At 38.9% G+C, this 26,472-nt stretch overlaps 1 protein-coding gene and 1 long non-coding RNA gene across 2 annotated transcripts in view; one reads left to right on the top strand and one right to left on the bottom strand.

Moving 5' to 3' along the window:
- Positions 1-17,993, top strand: part of LOC129725880 (uncharacterized) — a 30,473-nt gene extending 12,480 nt beyond the window's left edge. Inside the window, exon 2 of the long non-coding RNA XR_008728188.1 lies at positions 14-17,993. This is a non-coding gene — a long non-coding RNA (uncharacterized LOC129725880). The remainder of the gene's footprint in view (positions 1-13) is intronic.
- Positions 17,994-20,347: 2,354 nt separating this feature from the next.
- LOC129720591 (uncharacterized) lies at positions 20,348-26,057 on the bottom strand. Its single transcript, XM_055672079.1, has 3 exons — positions 24,437-26,057; positions 23,807-24,256; positions 20,348-20,370 (listed from the first exon to the last, which is right to left on the bottom strand). The coding sequence occupies exons 1-3, from the start codon at positions 25,494-25,496 to the stop codon at positions 20,348-20,350; spliced, it is 1,533 nt and encodes a 510-aa protein (XP_055528054.1). The 5' UTR covers positions 25,497-26,057.
- Between the last annotated feature and the right edge of the window lie 415 nt (positions 26,058-26,472).

The raw sequence follows: 26,472 nt of genomic DNA, 5'->3' as shown, positions 1-26,472 counted from the left end.
ATTGGCACCCGAGTGCTAAAACTCTCCTTTAGAGTTATTTCAAGAGTTCCGAATGCGCAAATCTGTCAATGACTGTTTGCGTTCTCTAATTCGTCTCACCAGCGACTGTTATTTTTTATTAATCCAATCGTCCATCTTTCTGTTGCATCAGATTCGTATAAAAAAAAAACAAATAAATCGAGTTCGCTTCCAATAATTAACCTCAGACTTGTACTCACAATGATGCGTGGTTTTTTCTTGATCGTACTTTTAAATATATAGGGTATCGAACCTCTTCGTCAGTGGTTTTCTTCGGCAGGTTTGCTGCAGCAATCTTATGCAAAAACCTGCCGAAGAAAACCACTGACGATGACGTTCGCTGCCGGTGCTGCGGAGTCAGCAGTAAATGTGTTAGGTGCTTCAGACCCGCGACGCGTTCTCTTTTCGCACCCGGGTAGCATCGTCCTTCAGTTGTCGTAGCCGCTTCTGGCTTCGCCGCCAGTGATACAGCAGGGCGGCGATGAGATGGCCCCGTTGAACGAGTAGGAAGCCACGTCGTGTATACTTATCTGGTTCTCCACCACGTTGTCTTCCCCGAATGACCACATTATCACGTTGCATTGTTGATACTGTATGTGGCGTGTGGTGATTCTCATCGGAGTTTTGTCGCTCCGACGTAGGCCTGATTCTGCTGAATCAGCTCCCCTGGTCGTTGGAACCCGATAATGCGTGGGTTCTCACTGACGACGATGTTTGGTGCATCGATTTCGGCTTAAGCATCGCCACTTACATTGCATATATTGACCTCGTTAGAAATAAGATTGCCCCTTGAACTGTACTTTGAACCACGAGTGTAAAGATGATTAATGTAGCACTGTGCTGGTTCTTGACACCAGTCAACTCGCGATTTTTTTATACAGGCACTTGAATCACTATTCCAAGAGTTTTTCACTAAGTTTATCGCTTATTCCCTTCCCAAAGCAGTGTGGCTGTTTCTTTTGATTTTTCCTAATTTTCACTATTTTCTTGTATTGTCATTTACATTTTTTTATGTTGTCCGAGGATTTCGCAAAACCTCTCCGGAATGCTCTTCTAGCAACGTTCTTTTGATGCTACCGGAACACGATTATTGTGACATTTTGTGACATATGGGGACATTTCAACTTAATAATAAGATAAATAAATGAAAAAAAAATACTGCCTATCTCTCCCACTTGATTAGCAGCTCGATCGTTAACTTAATCGTCTTGCGCACTGGCGCTCCGTAAACAACCCGGTAACTCAGCAACGAGTTTTACACGGTGTGACCAAATTTTCTTGCGTCGCGTCTGTTTATTCGGATTCTACATTATCAAGAGGATTCAGGAAGGAATAAGAAAAAAATAACCCTTAGCGAGAAGACCGTCAATTGGGAGTTTTTTTTATATAAATGGGAAGAGCTTCCCAACTATCACACTGTGGTATGTTAGGAGATTGTGAAATAAACCCATCCACTATACTTTGCTATTAAAGTAATTGTTTCTCACATTACATACATTGACCTCGTTAGAAATAAGATTGCCCTGTCGTATTTGGTTCGGATTTTGTGATACACAACAGAGAGTTAATAACTTCCTTCTCGCGTGCCTGTCTGGACGGGACTGACTCACTTCTTTATTTCTATTCTTCGCTTAAACTATACCACTGGCGATGACCGGCAGCATAACGCGGGGTCAGCAAAGTGCTCGATCGCATGACGGCAGTACAGTCGCTTTACGCCTACGTCGGCATATCACGCTGAACCATCGCTTGCTCGACCGAACTACACGCCACACACCGCGCAGCTATCCGAGCCATCTACCACACGCCCTATTTATTTTTTTATAAAATTTTTCACTATAGTTATAAATTTTATATAGTTTCAGATTGAACAATTAATGATATTATATCCGAAAAATCGTGTCCATCTACCACACGCCTTATTAATTGTATAAACCTTACTCACTATTGGTTATAAAAGGTTTACATCTAGTTTTATGTATTATATCTATTTTGTCTCCTATTCTTATTTCTACATTAGGACCCTTATCTGCGGTTACTGGATATGGTCCTTAATATATTTTACTCAACTTAGATCCTGTTTCATTTTTTACAAGAATTAGTTGACCTACATTATATCTTATATCTTTTGCATTGACATTATATTTGGTTATTCTTTTCATTTTAGAGTTTATTAATTTGTCTCTTGTCTCCTTTTGTGTTTTTTGTAATTTATATTTCAGAAGTTTTGCATAGTCCTCTACGTTGTATAGGGTATCTGCCTTGTCGTTTTCGCTCAGATTAGATGGTAATCTACACAATTTTCCAAAAACTAATTCAAAAGGCGTCATATTTGTTTCTAAGTGTGTTGTATTATATGCAAATTGGTAATACTTTATCCAAGATGCCCAGTTTCCTTGTGTTCCTGATGCGTATATTCTTAGAAATTTGCCTAACGTTTTGTGTGAATTCTCTAAAGCTCCCACTGTCTGATGGTGGTATGCCGTGGAATTCAGCTTTTTAATTCTTAGAAGATTGCAAATTTTTTGAAATAGCTCAGACATGAACTCTGTTCCTCTGTCGGTTGCTATTTCCTCAGGAATCCCATAATTTAAAAGAACATTCTCGACGAAAGCTCTTGCTACAACATTTGTGGATTTATCTTGTATTGGTGTTGCAGTTACGAACTTAGTCAGTTCGCACTGGGTTGTCAGAATGTATTGACATCCCTCGTTGCTTGGTGGCAATGGACCAACTAAATCCAAATATATTTTATTAAATGCACTTGTTGCAGTTGTTGTTTGCATCATGGGTGTCTTGTTCGGTTTTACGTGTTTGTTCTTTTGACAAATTTCACATGAACGAACGTAATTCGATATGTCTTTCGACATGGTCTTCCTTATTTTTTTTAATGCTTTATTTATTCCTGCGTGCCCTGCCGTTGGCAATAAATGTAAATCATTTATTATTAATTCTTGTTACTTTGGATCTACGATATGCTTTACTTTATTATTTACCAATCTTATTGGTGGCATGCCTTTCATTAAATTATTAGTGTACACTTCATTATAAAATTTTTTCGCGCGTTCATTTTAGTCACTGATGTCACTGATGGTTTTACTTAACGCTTAAATTCTATGTTACATTGAAACTTACTGCTAGCTCTAGAGTGTTTTCGCGAGGGACAATTTCCCCTCGCGGAACCACTCCCTATCTCTGTAATGCTAATGGCCCTTCTCGGCCTTTCTCTGTTTTAGTACTCTCATTCGTGGGTTTAATCTCACTTAGTCTAATTCTACCGAGAGCGGTGAGCCGTGCGCTCTGCCACTCCGTCGTGTTTGTGAACAATCACCGGTAACTCACCCTCGCGATGCGACGACGAGTCACCCAAGCCAAGCGGAAGACTTGGCTTCAACTGTAAGCAAGCCACGTCGTCTCCGAATGGTCACATTATTGCGTTGCGTTATCGATACAATATGTGGCGTGTGGTGATTTTCCGCAGAGTTTTATCCGCTCCGAAGCACGTGCAAGAGCGTATGATATTCGAAATTCCAGTTTATATTAAAATTGTTTCTCATTAAAACTGCGCACGAGGTCGAAGCTCTTCCCGGGCTAAAGAAGATTTTGGCCCGACTAACACATGCTTCGTAACGGAACGTCGCATCACCGAAGGGGCTCTGCTGAATTCTCGTATTATGAGTTTCCATACTCCTTTGACAGTGAACGCAATAATAATAAAGCCAACACAAGTTGCAATGAAGTTCAACGGGCCAATTCCACTCCATTATGCACCCGGAAAATAAAAGTTTTCAAGCGTATCGTTTCGGTGCAGTTTTTAAACTTATCCTTAATTTAGGTTCGCCACCGACTTTGGTGATTTGTTTCGCCACTATACATAAGATCAGATAAATGTTTATTTCGTGATCCGCGTGTTTCCTGTCACGGTCGCCATGTACCATTTGCAGGATCAGTGTGATTTATCGACGATCTACTCTTCTTACTTTTTTCTTGGAGCTTGGAGGCTCGATCACTTCATTCAACTGCGTACACACTTCTTCTGGTATTTCTTGGGCTTTTCGAAAAAAAAAATCAATGATAAACTGAAAGCAGATATTTTTTACCTTTTTCGGCCAAATAAAATCGGCCACTCGGAAATACCATAGAGAAACGTGCCAAACACTTTTAACAATCGAATAGTACACAAAAGCAAAAGCTGCGATTCCGATTAATTTGATTGTTTGTTTTTTAGAATATCGTCTGAATTATGTGAACCACGATTGTGGTTGAGTACAGGTGCAATCCTGGCAACGAAAAACAAAGATATCGGCTATTTTAATTTTATTAAAACATTGTCTATTCGCTAGATTTTTCCCTACACTCACGTGTGTAGGTTATAACCTACCAGGGAATTCTTCTACTAAATATCCCTGTACGCGCCTTTGGCGCGAAATTAATACACAAGATAACGGTGGACTAACTGACTTTATTTTCGTACATCACTACTTAAATATACCCTACCGGTAACTCAGAGAGAGAGACTTTCTCCACTCTCTGTTTACCTTACTAATCTCTTAACCTATAATCTAGTACCGCATGTACGATAGAACGCATACGAGAGCATCAACACCGTTGAACCGGCGACTTCTGTTTTGTTTATAACACAAAACTTGTTTATTTTATTCGAGTTTGTTTGCCTGTAGCACAGCAGAAGGCTGCGCGAAGTTCTTTGCCACCTGTGGCATAATCTGTTGATACATAGAGTGTTGACAGAGACGTTCGCGGTCCTCTGTCAAGGGAACCAAATGTTTCGCCTGACTAAAGCATAGCAGAAGGCTATGCCCTCCTAGGAACAAAATTAAACTTTAATTATAAGGCTCGTGACGGAGCATTGGGTTCTTCGCAGGGTGTGACGTAACATCTGCCACCCCGCCTAGTTGGCCATTATCTAGAAGAGACAATGGTCACATGGTCTGTTCTGATGGCCGATAGGTGTGTTTTTCTCTACAATTATTTTTTTATTACAATTATTCTAGTTTTTATGCAACTATATACACCGTTGTTTTTTTATATGTTTTTTTTTTTTTTCTCTGGCAGTTTACATTAGTTTACATTATCATACATGACATTTTCCTTATTTAGAATTAAAAATTGCTTGCTCGCCTGATGCGCTGCGTCGTGAAGATGTCCGCCGCTTGGCTGTCGTATTCAAGCGACGGGTTACAGGGGGTTTGAAACGAGAGGGTGCGTCTGGCAGTAGAGGTTCTCATCGGTTGGTTGTGGTGTCATCCTCGCGAACTCATCCCTAAGGCTTCATCGGGTTATTTCCAATAGTTCAATGGTTATAATTGCACTTCAATGAAGGCTGCAGTTCATCTGGCTGTTTTACGATTGTTCAGAGTGTGTTGTTGAACTTTAATGTTGGGTTAGCCGTGTCCCTTTGACATAGATCGGCTGTATTTTTGTTTGGCTTATAGTATTGTTACGCGTCGTGTGGCGAAAAGATTTGCGATTGCCACTGGCTCAGTTTCACAATGCAGTCACTTGGTTTATCATCTTTAACTGTCTGCGCGGGGTGTCCAATTAACCGCTAACATATGTGCGCACACTTTCAGATCGTAGTGCGGAAAGAACATAGTTGATTAAACACGAGCAAAATTTTATAGCGTCATTTTGCTTGTTTGGCTTTGACCTCGAATCCTCATTTGTAGAAGTCAATAACTCTCAATGAGTAATATATATTTGGAACAAATTATTACGCCCTTCGCTGTGTAGTTTGCTGGATTCGTCTTCGCGCTGAAATCTCGATTCTGGCTCGACCATGAGCCGCATTGATTGAGTTCTGTTGCACATCTGACCTCTTCAGGGATCAAAAACTGGAAACTGCTCGTCTCCTCTTGGTAATAACGTATGATTTACCTCCATCTCGACCATAGACACCCGCCGTTCAACTCCCCTCGCAACCGTCTGCTTTCCTTTTCGCGCTGTACTGGGCATCATGGTATGCCCCATCTCGACATCCGTTGTAATCACCTCGGTCGTCTTCGAAGATCGGGAACTCGTCTCGTTGTCAATTCTTAAATGCTAGCTGCCCTACTTAGATTAAAACTCCGAAAAACTATTTCATTTTTCACTGAACCACAGATATTTAAACCACTACTTTTTCTTTTTGCTCCCTTAGCGTGATTACTACGACCGAGTTTACGACCGCGTCTGACTTCCGAGATACGTCCGATTAAAGAAAAGATTCAATGGCGCGGAAAAGATCCCACCGCTGTCACCACGTGTGTAGGTTATAACCTACCAGGGAATTCTTCTACTAAATATCCCTGTACGCGCCTTTGGCGCGAAATTAATACACAAGATAACGGTGGACTAACTGACTTTATTTTCGTACATCACTACTTAAATATACCCTACCGGTAACTCAGAGAGAGAGACTTTCTCCACTCTCTGTTTACCTTACTAATCTCTTAACCTATAATCTAGTACCGCATGTACGATAGAACGCATACGAGAGCATCAACACCGTTGAACCGGCGACTTCTGTTTTGTTTATAACACAAAACTTGTTTATTTTATTCGAGTTTGTTTGCCTGTAGCACAGCAGAAGGCTGCGCGAAGTTCTTTGCCACCTGTGGCATAATCTGTTGATACATAGAGTGTTGACAAAGACGTTCGCGGTCCTCTGTCAAGGGAACCAAATGTTTCGCCTGACTAAAGCATAGCAGAAGGCTATGCCCTCCTAGGAACAAAATTAAACTTTAATTATAAGGCTCGTGACGGAGCATTGGGTTCTTCGCAGGGTGTGACGTCACACACGAATGATAGGCCAACCGCATGAGTTTTACGATTTTATTCACACGATATGGCATAAGTTTTACGGTTTTAATCACAACAAAATTCACATGAAAATAAATAAATTTTCACACTTCTGCATTCGGCGTTCTTGTTAATAGAAGGTTTTTTTTCTGTCCCTTCGTTATTCTCGGGGTTTTAAGATTTGTTCATTAAGTGATTACCGCACATACTGTTGTATTTGGTTCGGATTTTGTGATACACAACAGAGAGTTAATAACTTCCTTCTCGCGTGCCCGTCTGGACGGGACTGACCCACTTCTTTATTTCTATTCTTCGCTTAAACTATACCACTGGCGATGACCGGCAGCATAACGCGGGGTCAGCAAAGTGCTCGATCGCATGACGGCAGTACAGTCGCTTTAGGCCTACGTCGGCTGAACCATCGCTTGCTCGACCGAACTACACGCCACACACCGCGCAGCTATCCGAGCCATCTACCACACGCCCTATTTATTTTTTTATAAAATTTTTCACTATAGTTATAAATTTTATATAGTTTCGGATTGAACAATTAATGATATTACACCGAAAATTCGTGTCCATCCACGCCTTATTAATTGTATAATCCTTACTCACTATTGGTTATAAAAGGTTTACATCTAGTTTTATGTATTATATCTATTTTGTCTCCTATTCTTATTTCTACATTTGGACCCTTATCTGCGGTTACTGGATATGGTCCTAAATATATTTTACTCAACTTAGATCCTGTTTCATTTTTTACAAGAATTAGTTGACCTACATTATATCTTATATCTTTTGCATTGACATTATATTTGGTTATTCTTTTCATTTTAGAGTTTATTAATTTGTCTCTTGTCTCCTTTTGTGTTTTTTGTAATTTATATTTCAGAAGTTTTGCATAGTCCTCTACGTTGTATAGGGTATCTGCCTTGTCGTTTTCGCTCAGATTAGATGGTAATCTACACAATTTTCCAAAAACTAATTCAAAAGGCGTCATATTTGTTTCTAAGTGTGTTGTTGTATTTTATGCAAATTGGTAATACTTTATCCAAGATGCCCAGTTTCCTGGTGTTCCTGATGCGTATATTCTTAAAAATTTGCCTAACGTTTTGTGTGAATTCTCCAAAGCTCCCACTGTCTGATGGTGGTATGCCGTGGAATTCAGCTTTTTAATTCTTAGAAGATTGCAAATTTTTTGAAATAGCTCAGACATGAACTCTGTTCCTCTGTCGGTTGCTATTTCCTCAGGAATCCCATAATTTAAAAGAACATTCTCGACGAAAGCTCTAGCTACAACATTTGTGGATTTATCTTGTATTGGTGTTGCAGTTACGAACTTAGTCAGTTCGCACTGGGTTGTCAGAATGTATTGACATCCCTCGTTGCTTGGTGGCAATGGACCAACTAAATCCAAATATATTTTATTAAATGCACTTGTTGCAGTTGTTGTTTGCATCATGGGTGTCTTGTTCGGTTTTACGTGTTTGTTCTTTTGACAAATTTCACACGAACGAACGTAATTCGATATGTCTTTCGACATGGTCTTCCTTATTTTTTTTAATGCTTTATTTATTCCTGCGTGCCCTGCCGTTGGCAATAAATGTAAATCATTTATTATTAATTCTTGTTCCTTTAGATCTACGATATGCTTTACTTTATTATTTACCAATCTTATTGGTGGCATGCCTTTCATTAAATTATTAGTGTACACTTCATTATAAAATTTTTTCGCGCGTTCATTTTAGTCACTGATGTCACTGATGGTTTTACTTAACGCTTAAATTCTATGTTACATTGAAACTTACTGCTAGCTCTAGAGTGTTTTCGCGAGGGACAATTTCCCCTCGCGGAACCACTCCCTATCTCTGTAATGCTAATGGCCCTTCTCGGCCTTTCTCTGTTTTAGTACTCTCATTCGTGGGTTTAATCTCACTTAGTCTAATTCTACCGAGAGCGGTGAGCCGTGCGCTCTGCCACTCCGTCGTGTTTGTGAACAATCACCGGTAACTCACCCTCGCGATGCGACGACGAGTCACCCAAGCCAAGCGGAAGACTTGGCTTCAACTGTAAGCAAGCCACGTCGTCTCCGAATGGCCACATTATTGCGTTGCGTTATCGATACAATATGTGGCGTGTGGTGATTTTCCGCAGAGTTTTATCCGCTCCGAAGCACGTGCAAGAGCGTATGATATTCGAAATTCCAGTTTATATTAAAATTGTTTCTCATTAAAACTGCGCACGAGGTCGAAGCTCTTCCCGGGCTAAAGAAGATTTTGGCCCGACTAACACATGCTTCGTAACGGAACGTCGCATCACCGAAGAGGCTCTGCTGAATTCTCGTGTTATGAGTTTCCATACTCCTTTGACAGTGAACGCAATAATAATAAAGCCAACACAAGTTGCAATGAAGTTCAACGGGCCAATTCCACTCCATTATGCACCCGGAAAATAAAAGTTTTCAAGCGTATCGTTTCGGTGCGGTTTTTAAACTTACCCTTAATTTAGGTTCGCCACCGACTTTGGTGATTTGTTTCGCCACTATACATAAGATCAGATAAATGTTTATTTCGTGATCCGCGTGTTTCCTGTCACGACCGCCATGTACCATTTGCAGGATCAGTGTGATTTATCGACGATCTACTCTTCTTACTTTTTTCTTGGAGTTGCTTTAGGATGTACTCGATCACTTCATTCAACTTCATTCACACTTCTTCTGGTATTTCTTGGGCTTTTCGGAAAAAAATCAATGATATATTTTACCTTTTTCAGCCAAATAAAATCGGCCACTCGGAAATACCGTAGAGAAACGTGCCAAACACTTTTAACAATCGAATAGTGCACGGAAGCAAAAGCTTCGACTCCGACTAATTGGATTGTTTGTTTTTTAGAATATCGTCTGAATTATGTGAACCACGATTGTGGTTGAGTACAGGTGCAATCCTGGCAACGAAAAACAAAGATATCGGCTATTTTATTTTTATTAAAACATTGTCTATTCGCTAGATTTTTCCCTACACTCACGAATGATAGGCCAACCGCATGAGTTTTACGATTTTATTCACACGATATGGCATAAGTTTTACGGTTTTATTCACAACAAAATTCACATGAAAATAAATAAATTTTCACACTTCTGCATTCGGCGTTCTTGTAAATAGAAGGTTTTTTTTCTGTCCCTTCGTTATTCTCGGGGTTTTAAGATTTGTTCATTAAGTGATAACCGCATATACTGTTCCCAAATGCAATGTGGTGAAATATTCAATATCTGTTCCCCTGATTCTAACTGTTCATGTGTTTCGGTATTATAAAAACTCGAACCTCTCGGGTGTATGGTCGATTCAAGAGTGTTTTATTTTTTCTTTTCCTTAGTCTATACAGGCCGTACGATCGCAGATCGATACGTGACCTTTAATGCTGTGCTCAGCATAATCGCCGTCGCCCGTTCATCGCGCGGGTGGCGTGATAGCGTTTATGCTAATTACAGTGTTAACACTACTTAAGTTTATTTTATTATTTCCTTTCGCTTATCTTAGAAGGGCCGTATCCACCACTGTGGGATCTCGCCGGAATCTCCAGTTGGGTTTTCTTTCTAGCTAAAGAAAAGACGACTACACTTTACTGTGGTCGAACATCGAATGTATAATTTTTCTCAACTTAAATTACATTACCCTAAACCTACAGTTCACTGTTGCTGTCGTGTTGCGATGTTTGTCAACACCGAGAATGCTAACGCCAGCATGTGGTGCGACGTGACTAGGTCACTGATGCTCGATGTCGGTCTACTCGTTGGCAACATGTGTTGCGTCGTATCCAGGTCATCGGTGCTCGGCGGTGGTCTCGTTGCCATCGGACGGTGAGTGGCGTAGATGCATTCTTTTTCCAGGATGAACCTTCGTTGCTAACTCGCACCGAGTTCGTCCGCGCGGAACCGGCTTTACTTAACGATTAAATTCTATGTTACATTGGAACTAACTGCTAGCTCTAGAGTGTGTTCCGCGACAGACAATTTCCCCTCGCGGAACCACTCCCTATCTCTGTTATGCTAATGGCCCTTCTCGGCCTTTCTCTGTTTTAGTACCTTAATCCCATTAAGTCTAATTCTATCGAGAGCGGTGAGCCGTGCGCTCTGCCACTCCGTCGTGTTTGTAAACAATCACCGGTAACTCACCCTCGCGATGCGGCGACGAGTTACCGGCCCATTAAGTACCGAACCGCGGCCTCTTGTTCAATTAATTGTGCTTACGGGTGGCAGTTTTTGTCACCCAAGCCAAGCGGAAGACTTGGCTTCAACTGTAATCAAGCTCGGACCTACTTTCATGGATAGCTGAAAGCTGTGTCAACATACGGAGAAACCGGTAGAGAACCGGCTATACGCCACTTAATGTGACAGAACCCTGTAGGAAGCTATTAAGGGATGCAACGTTTGTACCGCTGAACATGCACTAAGTGCACGGAACCACTTCAGTTCGTATAAGGTGATGATGATCAACTTCATTGCTCAACAGTCGGACTTAAATATTAACCTGCGGGTAACTCGGAGCAAGAGGCTTTCCCCTCTGATTTGTACCAGTTAAAAATGTTGGATTTCTTTTGTTTCTTATGACGACATGATGACATCTGAATGTCACGGAGATACGAATGCAACTAACTTTTATTTTTACATTTAAAAATGTGCAGAATTCGTCTTCTTTTAACCCTGCAGGCGGTTGCCGCCGTCAAACCTAAAGGAAAGATTTTTGTTACCTTTTCTCTGTTATCAATTGCAGTGGTAAAAGCTGCGACTCGACTAATTTGATTGTTTGCTTTTTAGAATATCGTCTGAATTATGTGAACCACGATTGTGGTTGAGTACAGGTGCAATCCTGGCAACGAGAAAAAAAGATATCGGCTATTTTATTTTTATTAAAACATTGTCTATTCGCTAGATTTTTCACTACACTCACGAATGATAAGCCAACGTTTAAGTTTTACGATTTTATTCACACGATATCGCATGAGTTTTACGATTTTATTCACAACAAAATTCACATGAAAATAAATAAATTTTCACACTTCTGCATTCGGAGTTCTTGTTCATAGTGAGGTATTTCTTAACAATTCGCCATGAGATATTCTTCGGATCTTTCGGACTAGTGTGGTGTGCTCCGAGTTGAAGTTCACGTTAGAATGAATTTATTAATTTTCCAAATTGCTGTCGGGGTCTGCGCGAAGCGACAGAGCGCGTAAAACCCAGGTAGCTATGTTTGTAAAATAGTAGCCACATTGTTATGCGCACATGTGCAAATGTGAAGGTTTTAAACAAGGAAGACAGAAAAGGTTAAATGGTAAACAGGTCAGGATTGAAGTTGTCGTGTTTCCACATGTACGCCAGATGGTTGGAAAAAGTGTCGTATTACTACCACAGTAGAAGTTTTTTTTTCTGCGCCTTCGTCATTCTCGGGGTTTAAGATTTTTTCACTAAGTCATTACCGCATATACTGTTTCCAAATAACCTGTGGTATCTCGCCGGAGCCTCCAGTTAGGTTTGCTTTTTAGCCAAAAAAAAAAGACGACTACACTTTACTGTGGTCGAACATCGAATGTATTATTTTTCTCAACATTTTTCTTCGGCAGGTTCAACGCTTCCACAACACCACGGGGAAAGAATCTTTTGTACAGATTTCGTGAATTGACCGTTGGTCACTTATCATTTGTGGCGTGCTGAATCGCGTCTCAAGGTCGCCATTTGATAGGATTAATACTCAGTTTGTTAAGAATGATCCGAATCTGAACTTAAACTTTGATCATTTCTTAATTTATAACTTAAACCTAGCATTGTATAGGAAAAAGTTGTATATTGTTGGTCTATTTACTTGTATGGTGTTCTACAGAGGCTACGAAGGCTACACCAACTAGCTCCACCAGTCGCCGCTGAACTGTCCGGGAACTCACAGTCAAGTTCAGTTCATCTCGGATCTTTTTCGGGGTCTTGAAGGGATCTATCTTGGAGGCTCTTTTGATGTCAGGGTCATTCTTCGAGGTCATTTTCCTCGAGCGTCCAGTCGTTTCAGATTTTCTTGCGGTAGCGGAGGGCATTAAACACGATGGTTTCGGATCGTCCCAATTACTTTTCGATTTCGCGTTGACTGCTGCCAGCGTTGGACATTTTGCGGATGACCATCATTTTACCAGTGCCTTCGTCCTTTTTTATCCGTTCTTGTTTCTGCCTCACTGAAAGGTTTCACTTTTAGATCTTGACTTGAAGATATCCATTTGCTCTGTCGAAAAGGAATCTTCCGACTGTGCTCATTCGTGAGTTTACATTTGCTGCCCAAGCCCTATGGGCCCGATCTATCATGTCCTGTGGAGCTGTGTCGTGGAGGGTTTTAATATACGTGAGCCAATTCGATCAATTTCTGTCTCTCGGGACTGCCCCCAGTTCCTCATCATCTGGATTCCCGATATTGAAGGCTACAGGTGCTTCCTCATCGGAGTCGATTTGTGGTCTAGTCTTATATTGCATTTGTAGATCTGCGATGTCTCTTAAGACTTCTGCCGTGATCACTGCGTTGACAACGGGGCTGGTTACGTCTGGAACGTCAACTAATCGAGCATTAACCGACCTTTGGACACCCATCGTTGTCCCGACGGTGTGTATAAAGAAATGGAGGTTATGATTAACACTCGCTGAGTATGGAGACTTTAGGGAAAGATCTAACTCCATGGAATAGGGGCAGTATGACCGGGTGTTTTCTATTTCTTGGTCTCTAACTAAGATACGATTTGAGTCCCAAGCGACCTTTGGGGTCCAGATCCAAAGTGCGATGTCCTTAAACTCCATCCTAACTAGTTGATTGAGGTAATGGCACCCCACGAGCATTGAGCAATCATTGAATCGTGAAACAATGGTGCCCATTCGAATCATTGAATAGGGAAACAAGGGGAATTCCTGCACATACATATCACATCCTGCCATAATTCTTTTGAACGGTTAGTAAGATGCCAATGCTTATATGAGGTGATTTCCATGTCGATTTGTACAGCTGGTTCCCCGAAGCTGCGCATTACCTCTTGAAATCGCTCGCACACCTGCTCACGGTAATCTTGACGAGTTATCATGTTCAGCCGGTAAACGGCAGCAAAAGCGACTAAGTATTTGATGCGATTGTTTTGATTGTTTTTTTTTTTTAGAATATCGTCTGAATTATGTGAACCACGACTGTGTTTCACATAATTCAGAAAAACAAAGATATCGGCTATTTTAATTTTATTAAAACATCGTCTATTCGCTAGATTTTTCACTACACTCACGAATGATAAGTCAACCGCATGAGTTTTACGATTTTATTCACACGATATCGCATGAGTTTTACGGTTTTATTCACAACAAAATTCACATGAAAATAAATAAATTTTCACACTTCTGCATTCGGCGTTCTTGTTCATAGAAGGTTTTTTTTCTGCACCTTCGTCATACTCGACAGGTTCAACGCTTCCACAACACCATGGTGAAAGAATCTTTTGTACAGATTTCGTGAATTGACCGGGACAAAAAGCGAATCGGAAGCGACTTGAAACATGTCCTATCTGATTGACGATTCAAACTAAACTGAATTGCACTTTAGTTATTTATCACTTTTGGCGTTCGTTTACTTTGGTCACTTATCATTTATGGTGTGCTGATTCGCGTCTCACGGTCGCCATTTGATAGGATTATTACTCAGTTTGTTAAGAATGACCCGAATCTATTGAAACTGAACTTAAACTTTAATCACTTCTTAATTTAAAACTTAAACCTAGCATTGTATAGGAAAAAGTTGTATATTGTTGGTCTATTTGCTTGTATGGTGTTCTACAGAGGCTACGAAATGTGGCATGTGCATCACACATGGCATCGAATCCTGTTCAATCACAGCAGAACGCATAAGAAGATCTCTTTCAAGTGCTTCACCGGGATGGACGTTCCGTTGATCTCAATTAAATCCTCATCCTTGACCTTTTCCTTGACTGATCCGGATTTGTTTGCATGTTGCTTTATGGTGGTGTAGATGGTCCATAGGGTAGCTGTGACTTTGCTAACTTCATCAATGTCATGGCCTTGAGGAGGGTTGAGGTCAAAACCGAATCTCTTGAGGAGTGCCACATGCAAGTGGTGAACTGCCAACCTCATCTTCCTGTTAAGGGTTAGGTTTATCTCAGGCTTTGATAGAGCTTTGGAGCTAGTCTTCTGTTGCACTCGTATGTAAATCATCTCGCTTCTGTTGCATTCGTACAATAATCAGCTTAATTTCTCGAATTGGTATGTTGTAGTGTTATTTTCCGACGGGTTTACTGTCATCCCGTTTCGCGCACTTTCAGTTTATTTCGCACTGTTCCCTAAATCGTTTTTGTAGACACACACTTGTGTACACTGTCACTTTGTCAGTTTTTTAAATTGTGGTCAGATCCGAAATAGTTTTCGCAGCTTTCAAAGCCTGCGCACGGGTGTGTTCTTTGTAAAGTTTGTACACTGTTATAAGCAATTGCACAGAGACGATCACGAGTATAATCGTGAGTTTGACTTCGTGCTCTCTATGCCGCTCTGCGTGAATTTCCAGTCTATTTAAAACTTGGACCTGGGGGTCCCCGGAATTCGGATTTTTTTCGGGGCCTTGAAGGAATCTATCTTGGAGGCTCTTTTGATGTCTTTGATGTTTTCGGGGTCATTTTCCTCGAGCGTCCAGTCGTTTAAGATTTTTTTGCGGCAGCGGAGGGCATTAAACACGATGGTTTCGGATCGTCCCAATTACTTTTCGATTTCGCGTTGACTGCAGCCAGCATTGGACATTTACCAGTGCCTTCGCTCTTTTTTATCCGTTCTTGTTTTTGCCTCACCGAAAGGTCTTGAACTTTTTGGATCTTGACTTGGTCTGAAGTTTATTTTTCAGGATCCGACGGAGACTTCGATCAAATACGTTGAGATCCACTACCAATTTGGTTCATCTATCCATCTTTTTTTCTCTAAGCCAATCCAACAGGCCTTGAAAAAAACTAACAATTTTCTTTCGCCCGTTACGTCCATCAGTTGTTTATCAAATACGTCTCAAACTCATTTCATCGCTCCAATCAGAGAAGAAATTTACCTAAACCAACTCAATCGTACTTGGAAAGTTACGCTAAAACCAACTGAAATCAACGCAAGAATCACTCAGAATTCTTTCTAAAGATTAGCGTTTTAATACGTACCAATACTGACAACTCCGTTTAAGAGTCAAATAATCATCATTCTTTTATCAATGACTGAAGATCCCCCAGCAGACTCAAATTTACTTAAACTCACCTGCTCAGTTATCTCACATTTAATCTCTTTGCTAAACGGTGATGGTGGAATCAGAGCAACTCATTTGTTGAATGTTTTACAGTCACTGCACTATAAATATGAAAAAAAAAATGTATTGGAAATCGCACTTTCATAGATCCCTTCGCGTACAATTCTACTCCCAAATGATGTAGAAGGTTATTCTAAAGTCAGTATGTTATTTTATTTGATGTAAAAGGTGCATATTTCTGAACTAGTATCGTTTACTATGTCAAAATATTCATTGTGACAACACCGGTTTATGCTGCTTGTAAAATCATTGGTTACACTGAAAAAGTACAATTCGTTGCTATGGTTCAATAAAAAGCATAAACAGTCTTTATAGGTACTTAACGAAACTTTCTTTTTAACACGTTTTTTATTTACTTGACAACCGTCATGGCAACGACGCTACTTTACATTGAGTTTGTTGTCAGCTTCTCGTCTTGCAATGTCATAGTAATCTGCGATGTTTTTGGAAAAAATAGCAGAGCATCAAAACTTGTTCACAAGTTCTTGTACGCAATAAAAGCATGCCACGCTGCTTTCGTATCAGTTTGTTTTTGTTTTTTTTTTTATCTTTCATTTTGAAAACTCAATAAAAAGGTGAGCCATGATTATCCGATTCAGACAGACAGAAAAAGCTCACGACTCTCAGCTGGGTTCCGATTGCAGTTATTTCGATCGACGGTTGATCCCTTTTTCCCCCACGTGCGTACAACATAACCAGTGACATACAAGCCTGTGTAAATATGAACAGCATTCTTTCCAAACTCCCCACCCTACACTAGGAAACAAAATCAAGAGAGGAATAAAAAAAAACAATATTGCATAATGTAAATTGTTGTACAGTTGTATAAAGCTAGTAACCCTACTTTAAAAAATAGATTAAACTACGCGAAAGTTCTTGTCTGTAAATACGGCGACAAATACAGAATAACGCAAAATCAAACGACATGAAACATGGTGTAAAATAGTACAAATAGCTAATATAAATAAAACACAAAAGAGAAATTTATGCTAAATCACGCAACAGAAGTGGAATACTGCGAGTAATATATTTGAAAAAAAAAAACACTTAAAGTGAAATAATAACTACTTGAATTAAACACTAGCTCATACTTGTAAAAAGGTAAAACAAAAAGAAAACTCAGCATGGCTAATAATTAGCGAATAGAAACTACTTGTAAGCTATAAACAGAAGTTTTAAAACACGCAAACCGGACCGAACCGGTTCGAGCTAAGCCGGGCTGTTGTTTCTTCTCTGGAACAGCAGCCGACGGAACTAAATTATTTGCAAGTGAATATATAGTTAAGATATGCAAAAACAAAACTCTAGCTTGAAGGAAGCGCGTGCGAGTAGCAACGATTATCACACCTACTTAACATTGATACAATGAACATGTTAAAGAGCTACTTTTTTATTATTGGTTTTAGATTTCTTTACATCTTACCTGATAATCCATCGATTGCTGCTGCTCGCGAGACAATGTATAATACTTTTTAACCTACCTAACTCTAGATAGAAATCTTGATGCAGTGCGTTATAGAGATCTGCTAAGCTCCCCTAATGTAAAAAAAAGAAAGATTATGACTAGAGATAAGCTACTAGTGAGTAAGTCTAATTCGAGTGTTCGCCTGAACCTCATATACATCCACAACCAGACAGAAAAAAAAACACATACACAACAGGTAAAAAACCATTATGTTTAAATGTTCTTTTTTGTATATTTATAACATTTTTTTAAAGACAAAACATGGTTATTGAAAATGCGACGAAAAAGAAAGAAAAAAAACTTGTACTATACAAAATGATGAATCGATTCAAGATTAAAATAAAGAAATAATTGAAAAATTATCTCTGCTTTTTACTATCATTGGTGTTATCGATGACAATACTTCCTCAACGGTTCAACGTGTTCGGTACCAATAAAGACATTTCTAGTTAGATTTCAAATTATAGACCTTGAAAAATAGTTAAAAAGTTACTTTTGACGAATAAAAATGTGTTCATTGAAACTTTTGAAGGAGGATATCAGCCAATTTCTTTTTGAACTTTCGTTTTTTTTTTGGATTTTTCCAGCTGCTTGCACACTTAACGAGAATTCCCAATGACACTTTAATAAATTCTAACTTTAAAGAAACCCTGATACATGAAACTTGTCATGATCTGGGGACAACGTTGCAAATGTGCGGGTAGCCTTCTTTGAGTTTAGATTAAATATTTAGAATAAATTCGACAAAAACGAACAAATAGACTTTGCATTATTATAGATTGTTGCTATCATTATGAACATCCGAAAGCCATATTTTTTCCATTATATAGGGCAAATGTTCTAGTATCATTCCCAGTCATCTGATAATTCATCCCCCCCTGAACTACTCGACCTTCTATGGAAGACTCGCTCACATACAGAAATTTAATTTCTTGTGGCAAAGTTAGCTGCATTATAAATCCGAGTTCGTGAAATATCAAAACCATGGCTTTGTTCGCATGTTTTAGGAAAAGGCTATGCTGACGATAAAGTGCGCTTAATTCCAGTCAGTCTAGTGCAACGTTTATGTAGTGTGTCGATTTAAGGTATTTCACAACCGAAACCAAACTATACTTTCACTACTGTGATCAAAAGCGATGCTTGCTTCAGTTAACAAATATACAATTTTTTGACTTATTCAATCATACTTTTTTCACGGTAATCGAAGCAAGTTGTGACCAAGACCGGTTGAGAAAAATTAGGAGGGTTGTGTGACCGGAAGGTTGATATAGGATTGTATGAGGCTGTTCTTTACATTAATGACGTTCGCAGTCGATTTTTAGCTTAGATACATCAGCCTGACTACGAAAATACTTTTCATTGAGTGGTATTTGATCATTACCGGAAACCGTAAGTCGCCATTTTGGATTTCATAATGGCGTCTGGAGTCGATTTCAGGTTCCTGAACATCATCTCGATTCCAGGACTGGTAGCAATGCTTCTTTTTTAACACAATCCTTTTTTCCCTGAAAATTTCAAGCCTATTCACGAATAAATGACTATGCATCGCTCCTTAGCCTGAGATTTATTCTGTATAAATTTTCTTCATGGTCTTTTCAGTTTTTTTCAGTCTCTTTTTTATGTCTTTGGTCTCTGAAGTTCCTATTTTTGAATCACTCAGTCGCTACCAGCTCTGTAATTGGTATTCGGTAATTTCTAGAAACTGAAAGTAGCCACCTTGAAATTCAAAATAAGGATCTGGAGTCGATTTCCGGCTTCTGGACACCATCCTGGATTCGAAAATACCCATATTGAACAGCATTTGGCTTTGTGTACAGCTCTTATTCGTCGATATCAACGTTCAAATCAAGGCTTTAAATTTTGCAATAGTAAAATAGTTAGCATCTTCACTTTTTTATAATTTTTCCGCATTTTGGTGGGCGCGTAAATTATTTTCCAATCGATTGATGCGAAAGCCAAAAAAATCCGTCAAAATCTGACTTAGTTATAAGCATTACAAATTGGACAAAAATTATTTTGTGCTCCGATGTCCTGTTTCATTTCACAACCCTGGAAAGGCGTAGCTCAACGTCAAAAGTTTCCCGCTAAAATTCTATGGTTTTTTAGTTTTGTTATATGTAAAAGCTTGCAGCTACCTTTATGAAATTGTTGCATATCTTGATTGTCCGGACAACGGAGCACACTATGTCTGGTTTACAATTCGCTTCCAAGGTCCAAGTTTTTGGTAGTTTGTCATTTAGTTTGGACGGAAGGGGCCATCCACATTCCACGTGGACAAATTTTAAACGATTTCGACCCGTTCGTTATCGTTAAACCATATGGATTACACAGTGCAACATTTGTTTTGCCTTGGCTTCTAAATACAATTTTTTGATGCAATAACAAAAATGCAACGATAAATGCTTTGTAATGTTGAATAAGGCTGATACAAATTTCGAATTCTTTTTATGTCCAAGATTATCAAAGTTCTTCTTCTTCTTCTTCTTCCTCTCTGTGTGGACTGTCAGCTGACAGCTCCGATAGAAGGGCAAAGTAGCAATGACTATAAAGCCCTGTGGTTCTTTTTTCATCGTGGGTTTTTACGTATGCGTTTGCGTTTTCTAATTTGTTAGCATTGAGAAATCGAATCATCTCTAGTACAGCTTCTTATGAGCTTTTTCCTGAACTGAGGAAACATGATAAAATCAAAGTGCAAAGGTTTTTTTTTAAGTTGACTTTAAATGTCCATCTTAATTTCATCTATAAATTGGCAAATATCACAAAAATAATCAAGGTTTTTGCTTTTGAACAATTCAAGTAATATTTGGAATTTGTTGTTGAATGAATATTTGGCTCGGATCATCTCAAATTTGCTGCAGTGTAACACTACGATTTTCATTTTGGCTTTCCAGTATTATGACCAATCGTGTCCGGTAAGCAATATATTCAGCAACCTGATCTGTAGATTGTTTAACGTTTTATTGAAAAACCAGGATTCTTTTTCGAAATTTGGTTGAAACTGGAAAAAAGTCCGACCTTTTGATTCTGAATACTCCCGATACCATTGCTTTGTTTTAAGATTCATTTTACTTTTGAAAATTCGATAAGCATCATGTAGTAGGATACAGTTATGTATGGTTCTAGTTTCAACTAAGCCTTGTTTAGCTAATTTATCTGCTATTTCGTTTCCTGAAATATCAACATGACTCGGTAACCATTGCAACGCGGTTTTCCATTTACAGGCTATTTCAATTATTTGTTTTATTAACCTAGGGATCTTTTTTTTCTCTAGACCAGCTTCAATGATCTGGCAGGCTGAATTCGAGTCTGTATATATAATGGCATTTGAGGTTTGATTTTGATCTATTAATTGTAATGCTACATCTATAGCGATTATTTCCGCTGTAGTGATACACGTTTCGTTATCCAGTTTGTATGCGTATCTTTGTCTGTTATATGCACTGAATATTCCTATACCACAACTTGTTGCATCTTTAGATGCGTCCGTAAAGATCGCTGGCCTATTTTTGTATTTACCGTATAATAATCCCAAGCTACTTGTTTTAGTTTTATTGGATTGGTATTGTTTTTTTAAGTAACCACGTTTGGTAAGTCTGTTTCTATATCTATGTGTGAGGTGTTCTGATCTACTTCAACTAAAATAGAAATCTTATAAAAAATCTGAATTTCAGTTAAGTAAACTGATTCCAAGTACGTTAAATGGTCTTCGTTGTTTGCTTCATCAATAAGTGATAGCTGCTTTGATATTATGTTTTGGTTGTAGATGCATCTGGCTTTTTCTTTGCAAGTAACAAAACGATGTCTAATTTCTAATGGCTCCGTTGCTGCTATTGCTGATAGTGAATTGATAGGGGTTGTTCTGGTACATCCTGTAATCTTCCGTAAGCATTGGTTATTTATCGTACTTAGTATTTGTCTATTAGTTTTGGATGCATTGTTATAAATCGATGAACCATACTCTATAACGCTACGAAAAAAGGTTTTGTATATTTTAATCATAGTTTCCGGGTGAGCACCAAATTTTACGCTGTTTATAACTTTTATCATATTTAATCGGTCTATAAATTTTTTGTTTTGTACTCTTTATATGAATTCCGAAACTCAGAAATCGATCCAAGGTTATACCCAAATACATGTGGGATTTTACGGTTTCAATATATTCATCGTCAATTCTGATCGACAGGTTATTGTTACTGTTCTGGAAGAAGATTATTTTTGTTTTTTGAGGGTTTACACTAGAGTTGAGCTTGTTGAGTTCGTTTGTGAGTATGTCTGTTTTTTCCTGGACTTTATCATTCAACTCTTCTAGAGATTTAGCTTTCACTATGAGACCGAAATCATCTGCATATTGTACCAACACAGTATCGTCACTGTTGATTTTATGCAGAGATGCAGTGTACATATTAAATAAGGTTGGGGATAATATATCCCCTTGTGGCAAATCGTTTGATACCAAACGTGACAAGGTGTTATCCATATTTTCAAAAGTGATCTTCCTATTTCTGAGAAATTGAAGTATCCATAGCGTAATGTCTTCTGGTATCCGAAAATCGAGTAAAATTGACTCTAGAATGTCCGTTTTGACGGCGTTGAATACGTTGGAAAGATCTAAAAAAACTATGGCTGTTAATGTTTTTTCTCGTTTGTTGCGTTTTATAGCATTTACAACATAATTTTTTTTTTTTTATTCTCGCTTATTTTCCGTCGGTCTATTTCCGCCACTGTTGTGGCCAATTACCGACGCCCAGGGAGGCGACTCCACACCCAGGTCCCTAACTCACGACCCGTTTATTAACGGACCGGCGCCAACGGCTTTACTTCCTCATGCGATGGAAGGCGTGATCCCAGAGATTTTTCGCCTCAGAAAATCTCCCGGTGTCGGCTAGGATTGAATCTAGACCAGTAGGGTTGGTAATGAGTGGATCACGCCACCTCACAACCATCGACACCTATGTCGGTGGTGGGATTCGAACCCAGGCGTCGAGCGTGGTTGGCGGAGACGTTACCAACCACACTAGGCCCCCGCTCTTACAACATAATTTGTACATGTTATTGTTGAGCTGTTCTTGCGAAAACCAAAAGATGTATCTGGAATTAAATTGTGAAAGTTTAGATGTTCGACTAATTTGTCTAAAACTGCGGTATTCATAATTTTCGTTAGTGTAGGCACTAATGATACGGGCCTTTTCCCGTCTACTGTTGCTTGGTCTTTTTTTGGTTTTGGGATCGCGACTACTTTTATCGTTTTGAGAGTCAGGGGGAGGTTACAGTCCTTCCAAATTTCATTCAATTGCGTGATTAAACCTATTTTGATTTCAGGCTTCAATTCTCTAAATAATGAATAAGATATTCTATCTTGACCCGGCGCGCTACATTTCTTTGTTCTAAAAATTATGTTATTGAATTTGTCTAAATCCAACAGATCGTAATTTATTTTGAAACGGGAATCGACGTTGAAGTAAGGTTCATTGGGACCAAAATGCTTGTTTAGGAACTCCTCAGCCATATTACAATCTTCATATAAAATATTGTTACTTTGATTTCGTTTTCGTTTACCAGTTAGTTTCCCTATTTTCAACTACAGTTCGCTAGAACTCATTGAAGGGTTGATTTCTTGTAAAAAACTGTTGAAGTTATTGTATTTTGCTTCTTTTTTTAATTTGTTAAAAATTGCTTGTTTCTTCTTGAACATAAGATTTTCAATTGTTGATTGTTTATTAAAATTATTTCGTGCATACTTTTTATCTTCCCATGCTTTAGAAAGTTCACTGGACCACCAGTGCTTCGGGGTGTGTTTATTTCTTATTCTGTTTTTCTTGTGAATATCATTAACCTGTTTTTGAAAACATTCAATATCTGTGAGGTTTTCCAAGTCTATTTGATTTAAGTCCTGTTTAATTTTTTTGTAATTATACGTGAATTTCGGTTTTTCTGTACTTTTTTTTTTGAAATTCCATTTCAATTAACAAATGGTGACTCCCTATACTATCATCAATGGTTTTCCATGAAAATTCTGATATCAAATTGGGTGTACAAAAGGAAAGATCTATTGCTGTGTGTTTTTTGTTATGTTGAATCGGAACAAAAGTTTTTGATCCGTCATTCAGTAAAATGATATTATTATCGTTGATTAAATCCATGACTATTTTTCCCTTAGTATCGTTAAAATCGTTACCCCAAGTGATGTGATGACAATTAAGGTCGCCAGCTATCAGTACTCTACTAAACTGTTTCAAAAAGTAGAAAAGGTTGGAAATATCTGTTTCAAACTCGGTATTTGTGATTGATGGAGCAACGTAGATTGAAACCAGAACCATGTTCCATGAGCAAACTTTTATTGCTACTGTTTGCATGGAATTTGACGTCGAAGGTAAATTAATTGTTGTGTATCCTAAACTGTCTTTAAGGAAAATTGCGCATCCACCGTAGTTGTCAAATCTAGATTTCAAAAATCTATGGTATCGGGATATATTATACTTACTAGTAGACTCTAATTCTAGTTTCGTCCATGTCTCAGAGATCAAGGCTGCGGAATAGTCGCCCACCATCAGAACGTGTTGTAGTTCTTCTTTATTTTTCACCAGACTCTGAATGTTACATTGCAACAGTTTGAAGTGCGCCATTTCTAAAAGAATAAAAACCAATGATAAATTTAATTTAGCGGGCATCCGTCTGCTTTAGCAGATTCACTTCAAGACTTGATCGAGTTTTAAGTATTTTTTTGTGCAAGCTTTGATTTTATCTTTAATTTCTTCAGAAACATCAGGGATTTCTAGCAAGGCGCTATAGAAACTCATAAAATCACCTCGCATGTTGCGGTATACAGTTTCCTGAGCATGTGCCTTTCCTTTTTCGTACATAGCTTGTAATCTTTCTGTTGTAGTAGCGGTATGTGGGTTGTTTAAACCAGTTCCGTATATCGTATCGGTTTGTTTGTTTGTTGGTGGTTTCACTGAAGTCGAATTGCTGGCGCCCACGTTATCGATTCGAATATTCTCTTCATCGGTTTTCTTCCTTTTCCCAATGTGACTCTGAGCATTTAATGTCTGGCTTGGGGTTACGTTGTTCCGCCTTAAATTTCTACCATCACTGTTTATTTGCTTATGTACGTATTTACCAGCTGTCATCTTAGCGAAACTTTCCTGGATTGTAGGAAAATCGTCAGAGTTAGTAAGGAGTTGGTATCTATTACTTGATAAGCTTGGTGCTACTATCTCTTTCGCTTCCACGTACGTCAGGTTTTGTCTGGACATCAGTTTCTTGATTCCTACTTCGCGTTCTCTTGCAGGGCATTCCTCGTCGATGCTGCGATGGCTGGAAACTCGACAATGCAAACATCTTATGGCTTTAATACACTGACTGGAATTCTCGTCATGTACCTGAGCACAACGATCACACCTTTTCTTAGACTTGCAGTTTTCGTGGTTATGTCCATACCTGTGACAATTTTTACACATTTCTGTCTTTTTGACGAATGGCTGAACCTTTGCCACGACTCCAAACAACTTTATTTTCTCTGGCAAGTTTCGTGCTCTGAAGGTAAAACTCACTCGGTTTGTGGCCTCCTTTTTCATTTTCTCTCTATCCCAACGATTTAACCTGTAAACCTTTACCACCTGTGCGCTACTTTCGGTTTCTTGTTTCAGATACTCTATGTCAATGTCGGTATCTATTCCATTTACTACCCCGGTTATGCATACCACGTGACGTGGTATATAAGCTTGGTAACCTTTTTCGTTGATGACTTTTTCATCAATTAGTGAATTAGCTTGCATCCAGGAATTGAAGAATATTATTAGTTTATGTCTGCCGAGATATTTCATGTCTTCGATATAGTTCCGGTACTTAGTTTCCTTCCTCAACATCGCTCACACCGAATATTTGTTGATTGGCTTTGTTCTGTCTGTTACTTCGATGTAAATTCTGTATGGTCCTTCATCTTTTGCCGTGTACAAAAATGTCTCGCGTTCGTAGTCGTCCATTTTGCTTTCGTGTATGCTACTCTTCTCATTCTCGTCGGGGGCCTCGTACCCCCGCCACCTGACGCCATTTTGAGAACGCACTACCACGTTTATTTTAATAGCTACTATAGCTAATAAATGTTACTGTGTCAGTATTCAACTGAATTAAGATCACTTGTTGAAAACTCTACTATAAATTGTCACTGTTTATTATCTTTACAATACAAAACCCGAAAAGTAAACCGCAAACCGATCAAGCGTTTTAGCACAACCGTTCGCAATGGCGTTCACGATTCGAATAGTTATCAAAGTTAGCAGAGGGGGTGACAAAAATAAATAACACCGAGACGAAAAAAAAGAAATATCTTTGATCAAAGTTTGTGTGCAAGTTATGACGTTTGTAACTTGCACTCAAATAAATGTTGAAAAATAACACTTTATTATTATTAGTATTTATTTCGCTTGCCTTTCGACGATACTCTCGCTGTCACCTGACTTGTTTGTTGCTAAATTAAGCATTTATGCTTAATTTACCAATGAACAAACCAATGAAATGAACAAAACGGTTTGAGCTTTTTTTTCTTCCCCTTCCAATATTCAAGATTTGGGGGGGGGGGGTGTCTTGCCCCCTAGATAAAAAACCCGCAAGTGTAGTGTTCATTTAAAGCGTCCTGCGCGCCTTTGAAATGTCCCGCGATTTCAAAAAAAATTGAACCACCAAATGTCACATATTTTCAGTGGGAAAACACTTGCTAACTTGCTAAATTTTTCACTTCGCTCGCAACTGCAGAATGTGCCTAAGTGCGAAAACAAAAAACATTCAGTGGAAAACCATCTACCCGAAATATGTGAAGTGTTTAGTGAAAATAGAAGTAACAAT

This window comes from Wyeomyia smithii, chromosome 2 (genome assembly GCF_029784165.1).
Source record: "Wyeomyia smithii strain HCP4-BCI-WySm-NY-G18 chromosome 2, ASM2978416v1, whole genome shotgun sequence".
In the NCBI taxonomy this organism is placed as follows: Eukaryota; Metazoa; Arthropoda; class Insecta; order Diptera; family Culicidae; genus Wyeomyia; species Wyeomyia smithii.
The sequence above is the reverse complement of the archived record's forward strand: the minus strand, read 5'-3'. Positions and strand labels throughout refer to the sequence as shown.

Coding starts and splice junctions, on each gene's coding strand:
- LOC129720591 (XM_055672079.1), bottom strand. CDS start 25,496: ATGTTGAGGAAGGAAACTAAGTACCGGAACTATATCGAAGACATGAAA. Junction 24,257..24,436: donor TGTATACCGCAACATGCGAG/GTGATTTTATGA, acceptor TTATTCTTTTAG/AAATGGCGCACTTCAAACTG. Junction 20,371..23,806: donor TTGTCATCACATCACTTGGG/GTAACGATTTTA, acceptor GCCAATTTATAG/ATGAAATTAAGATGGACATT.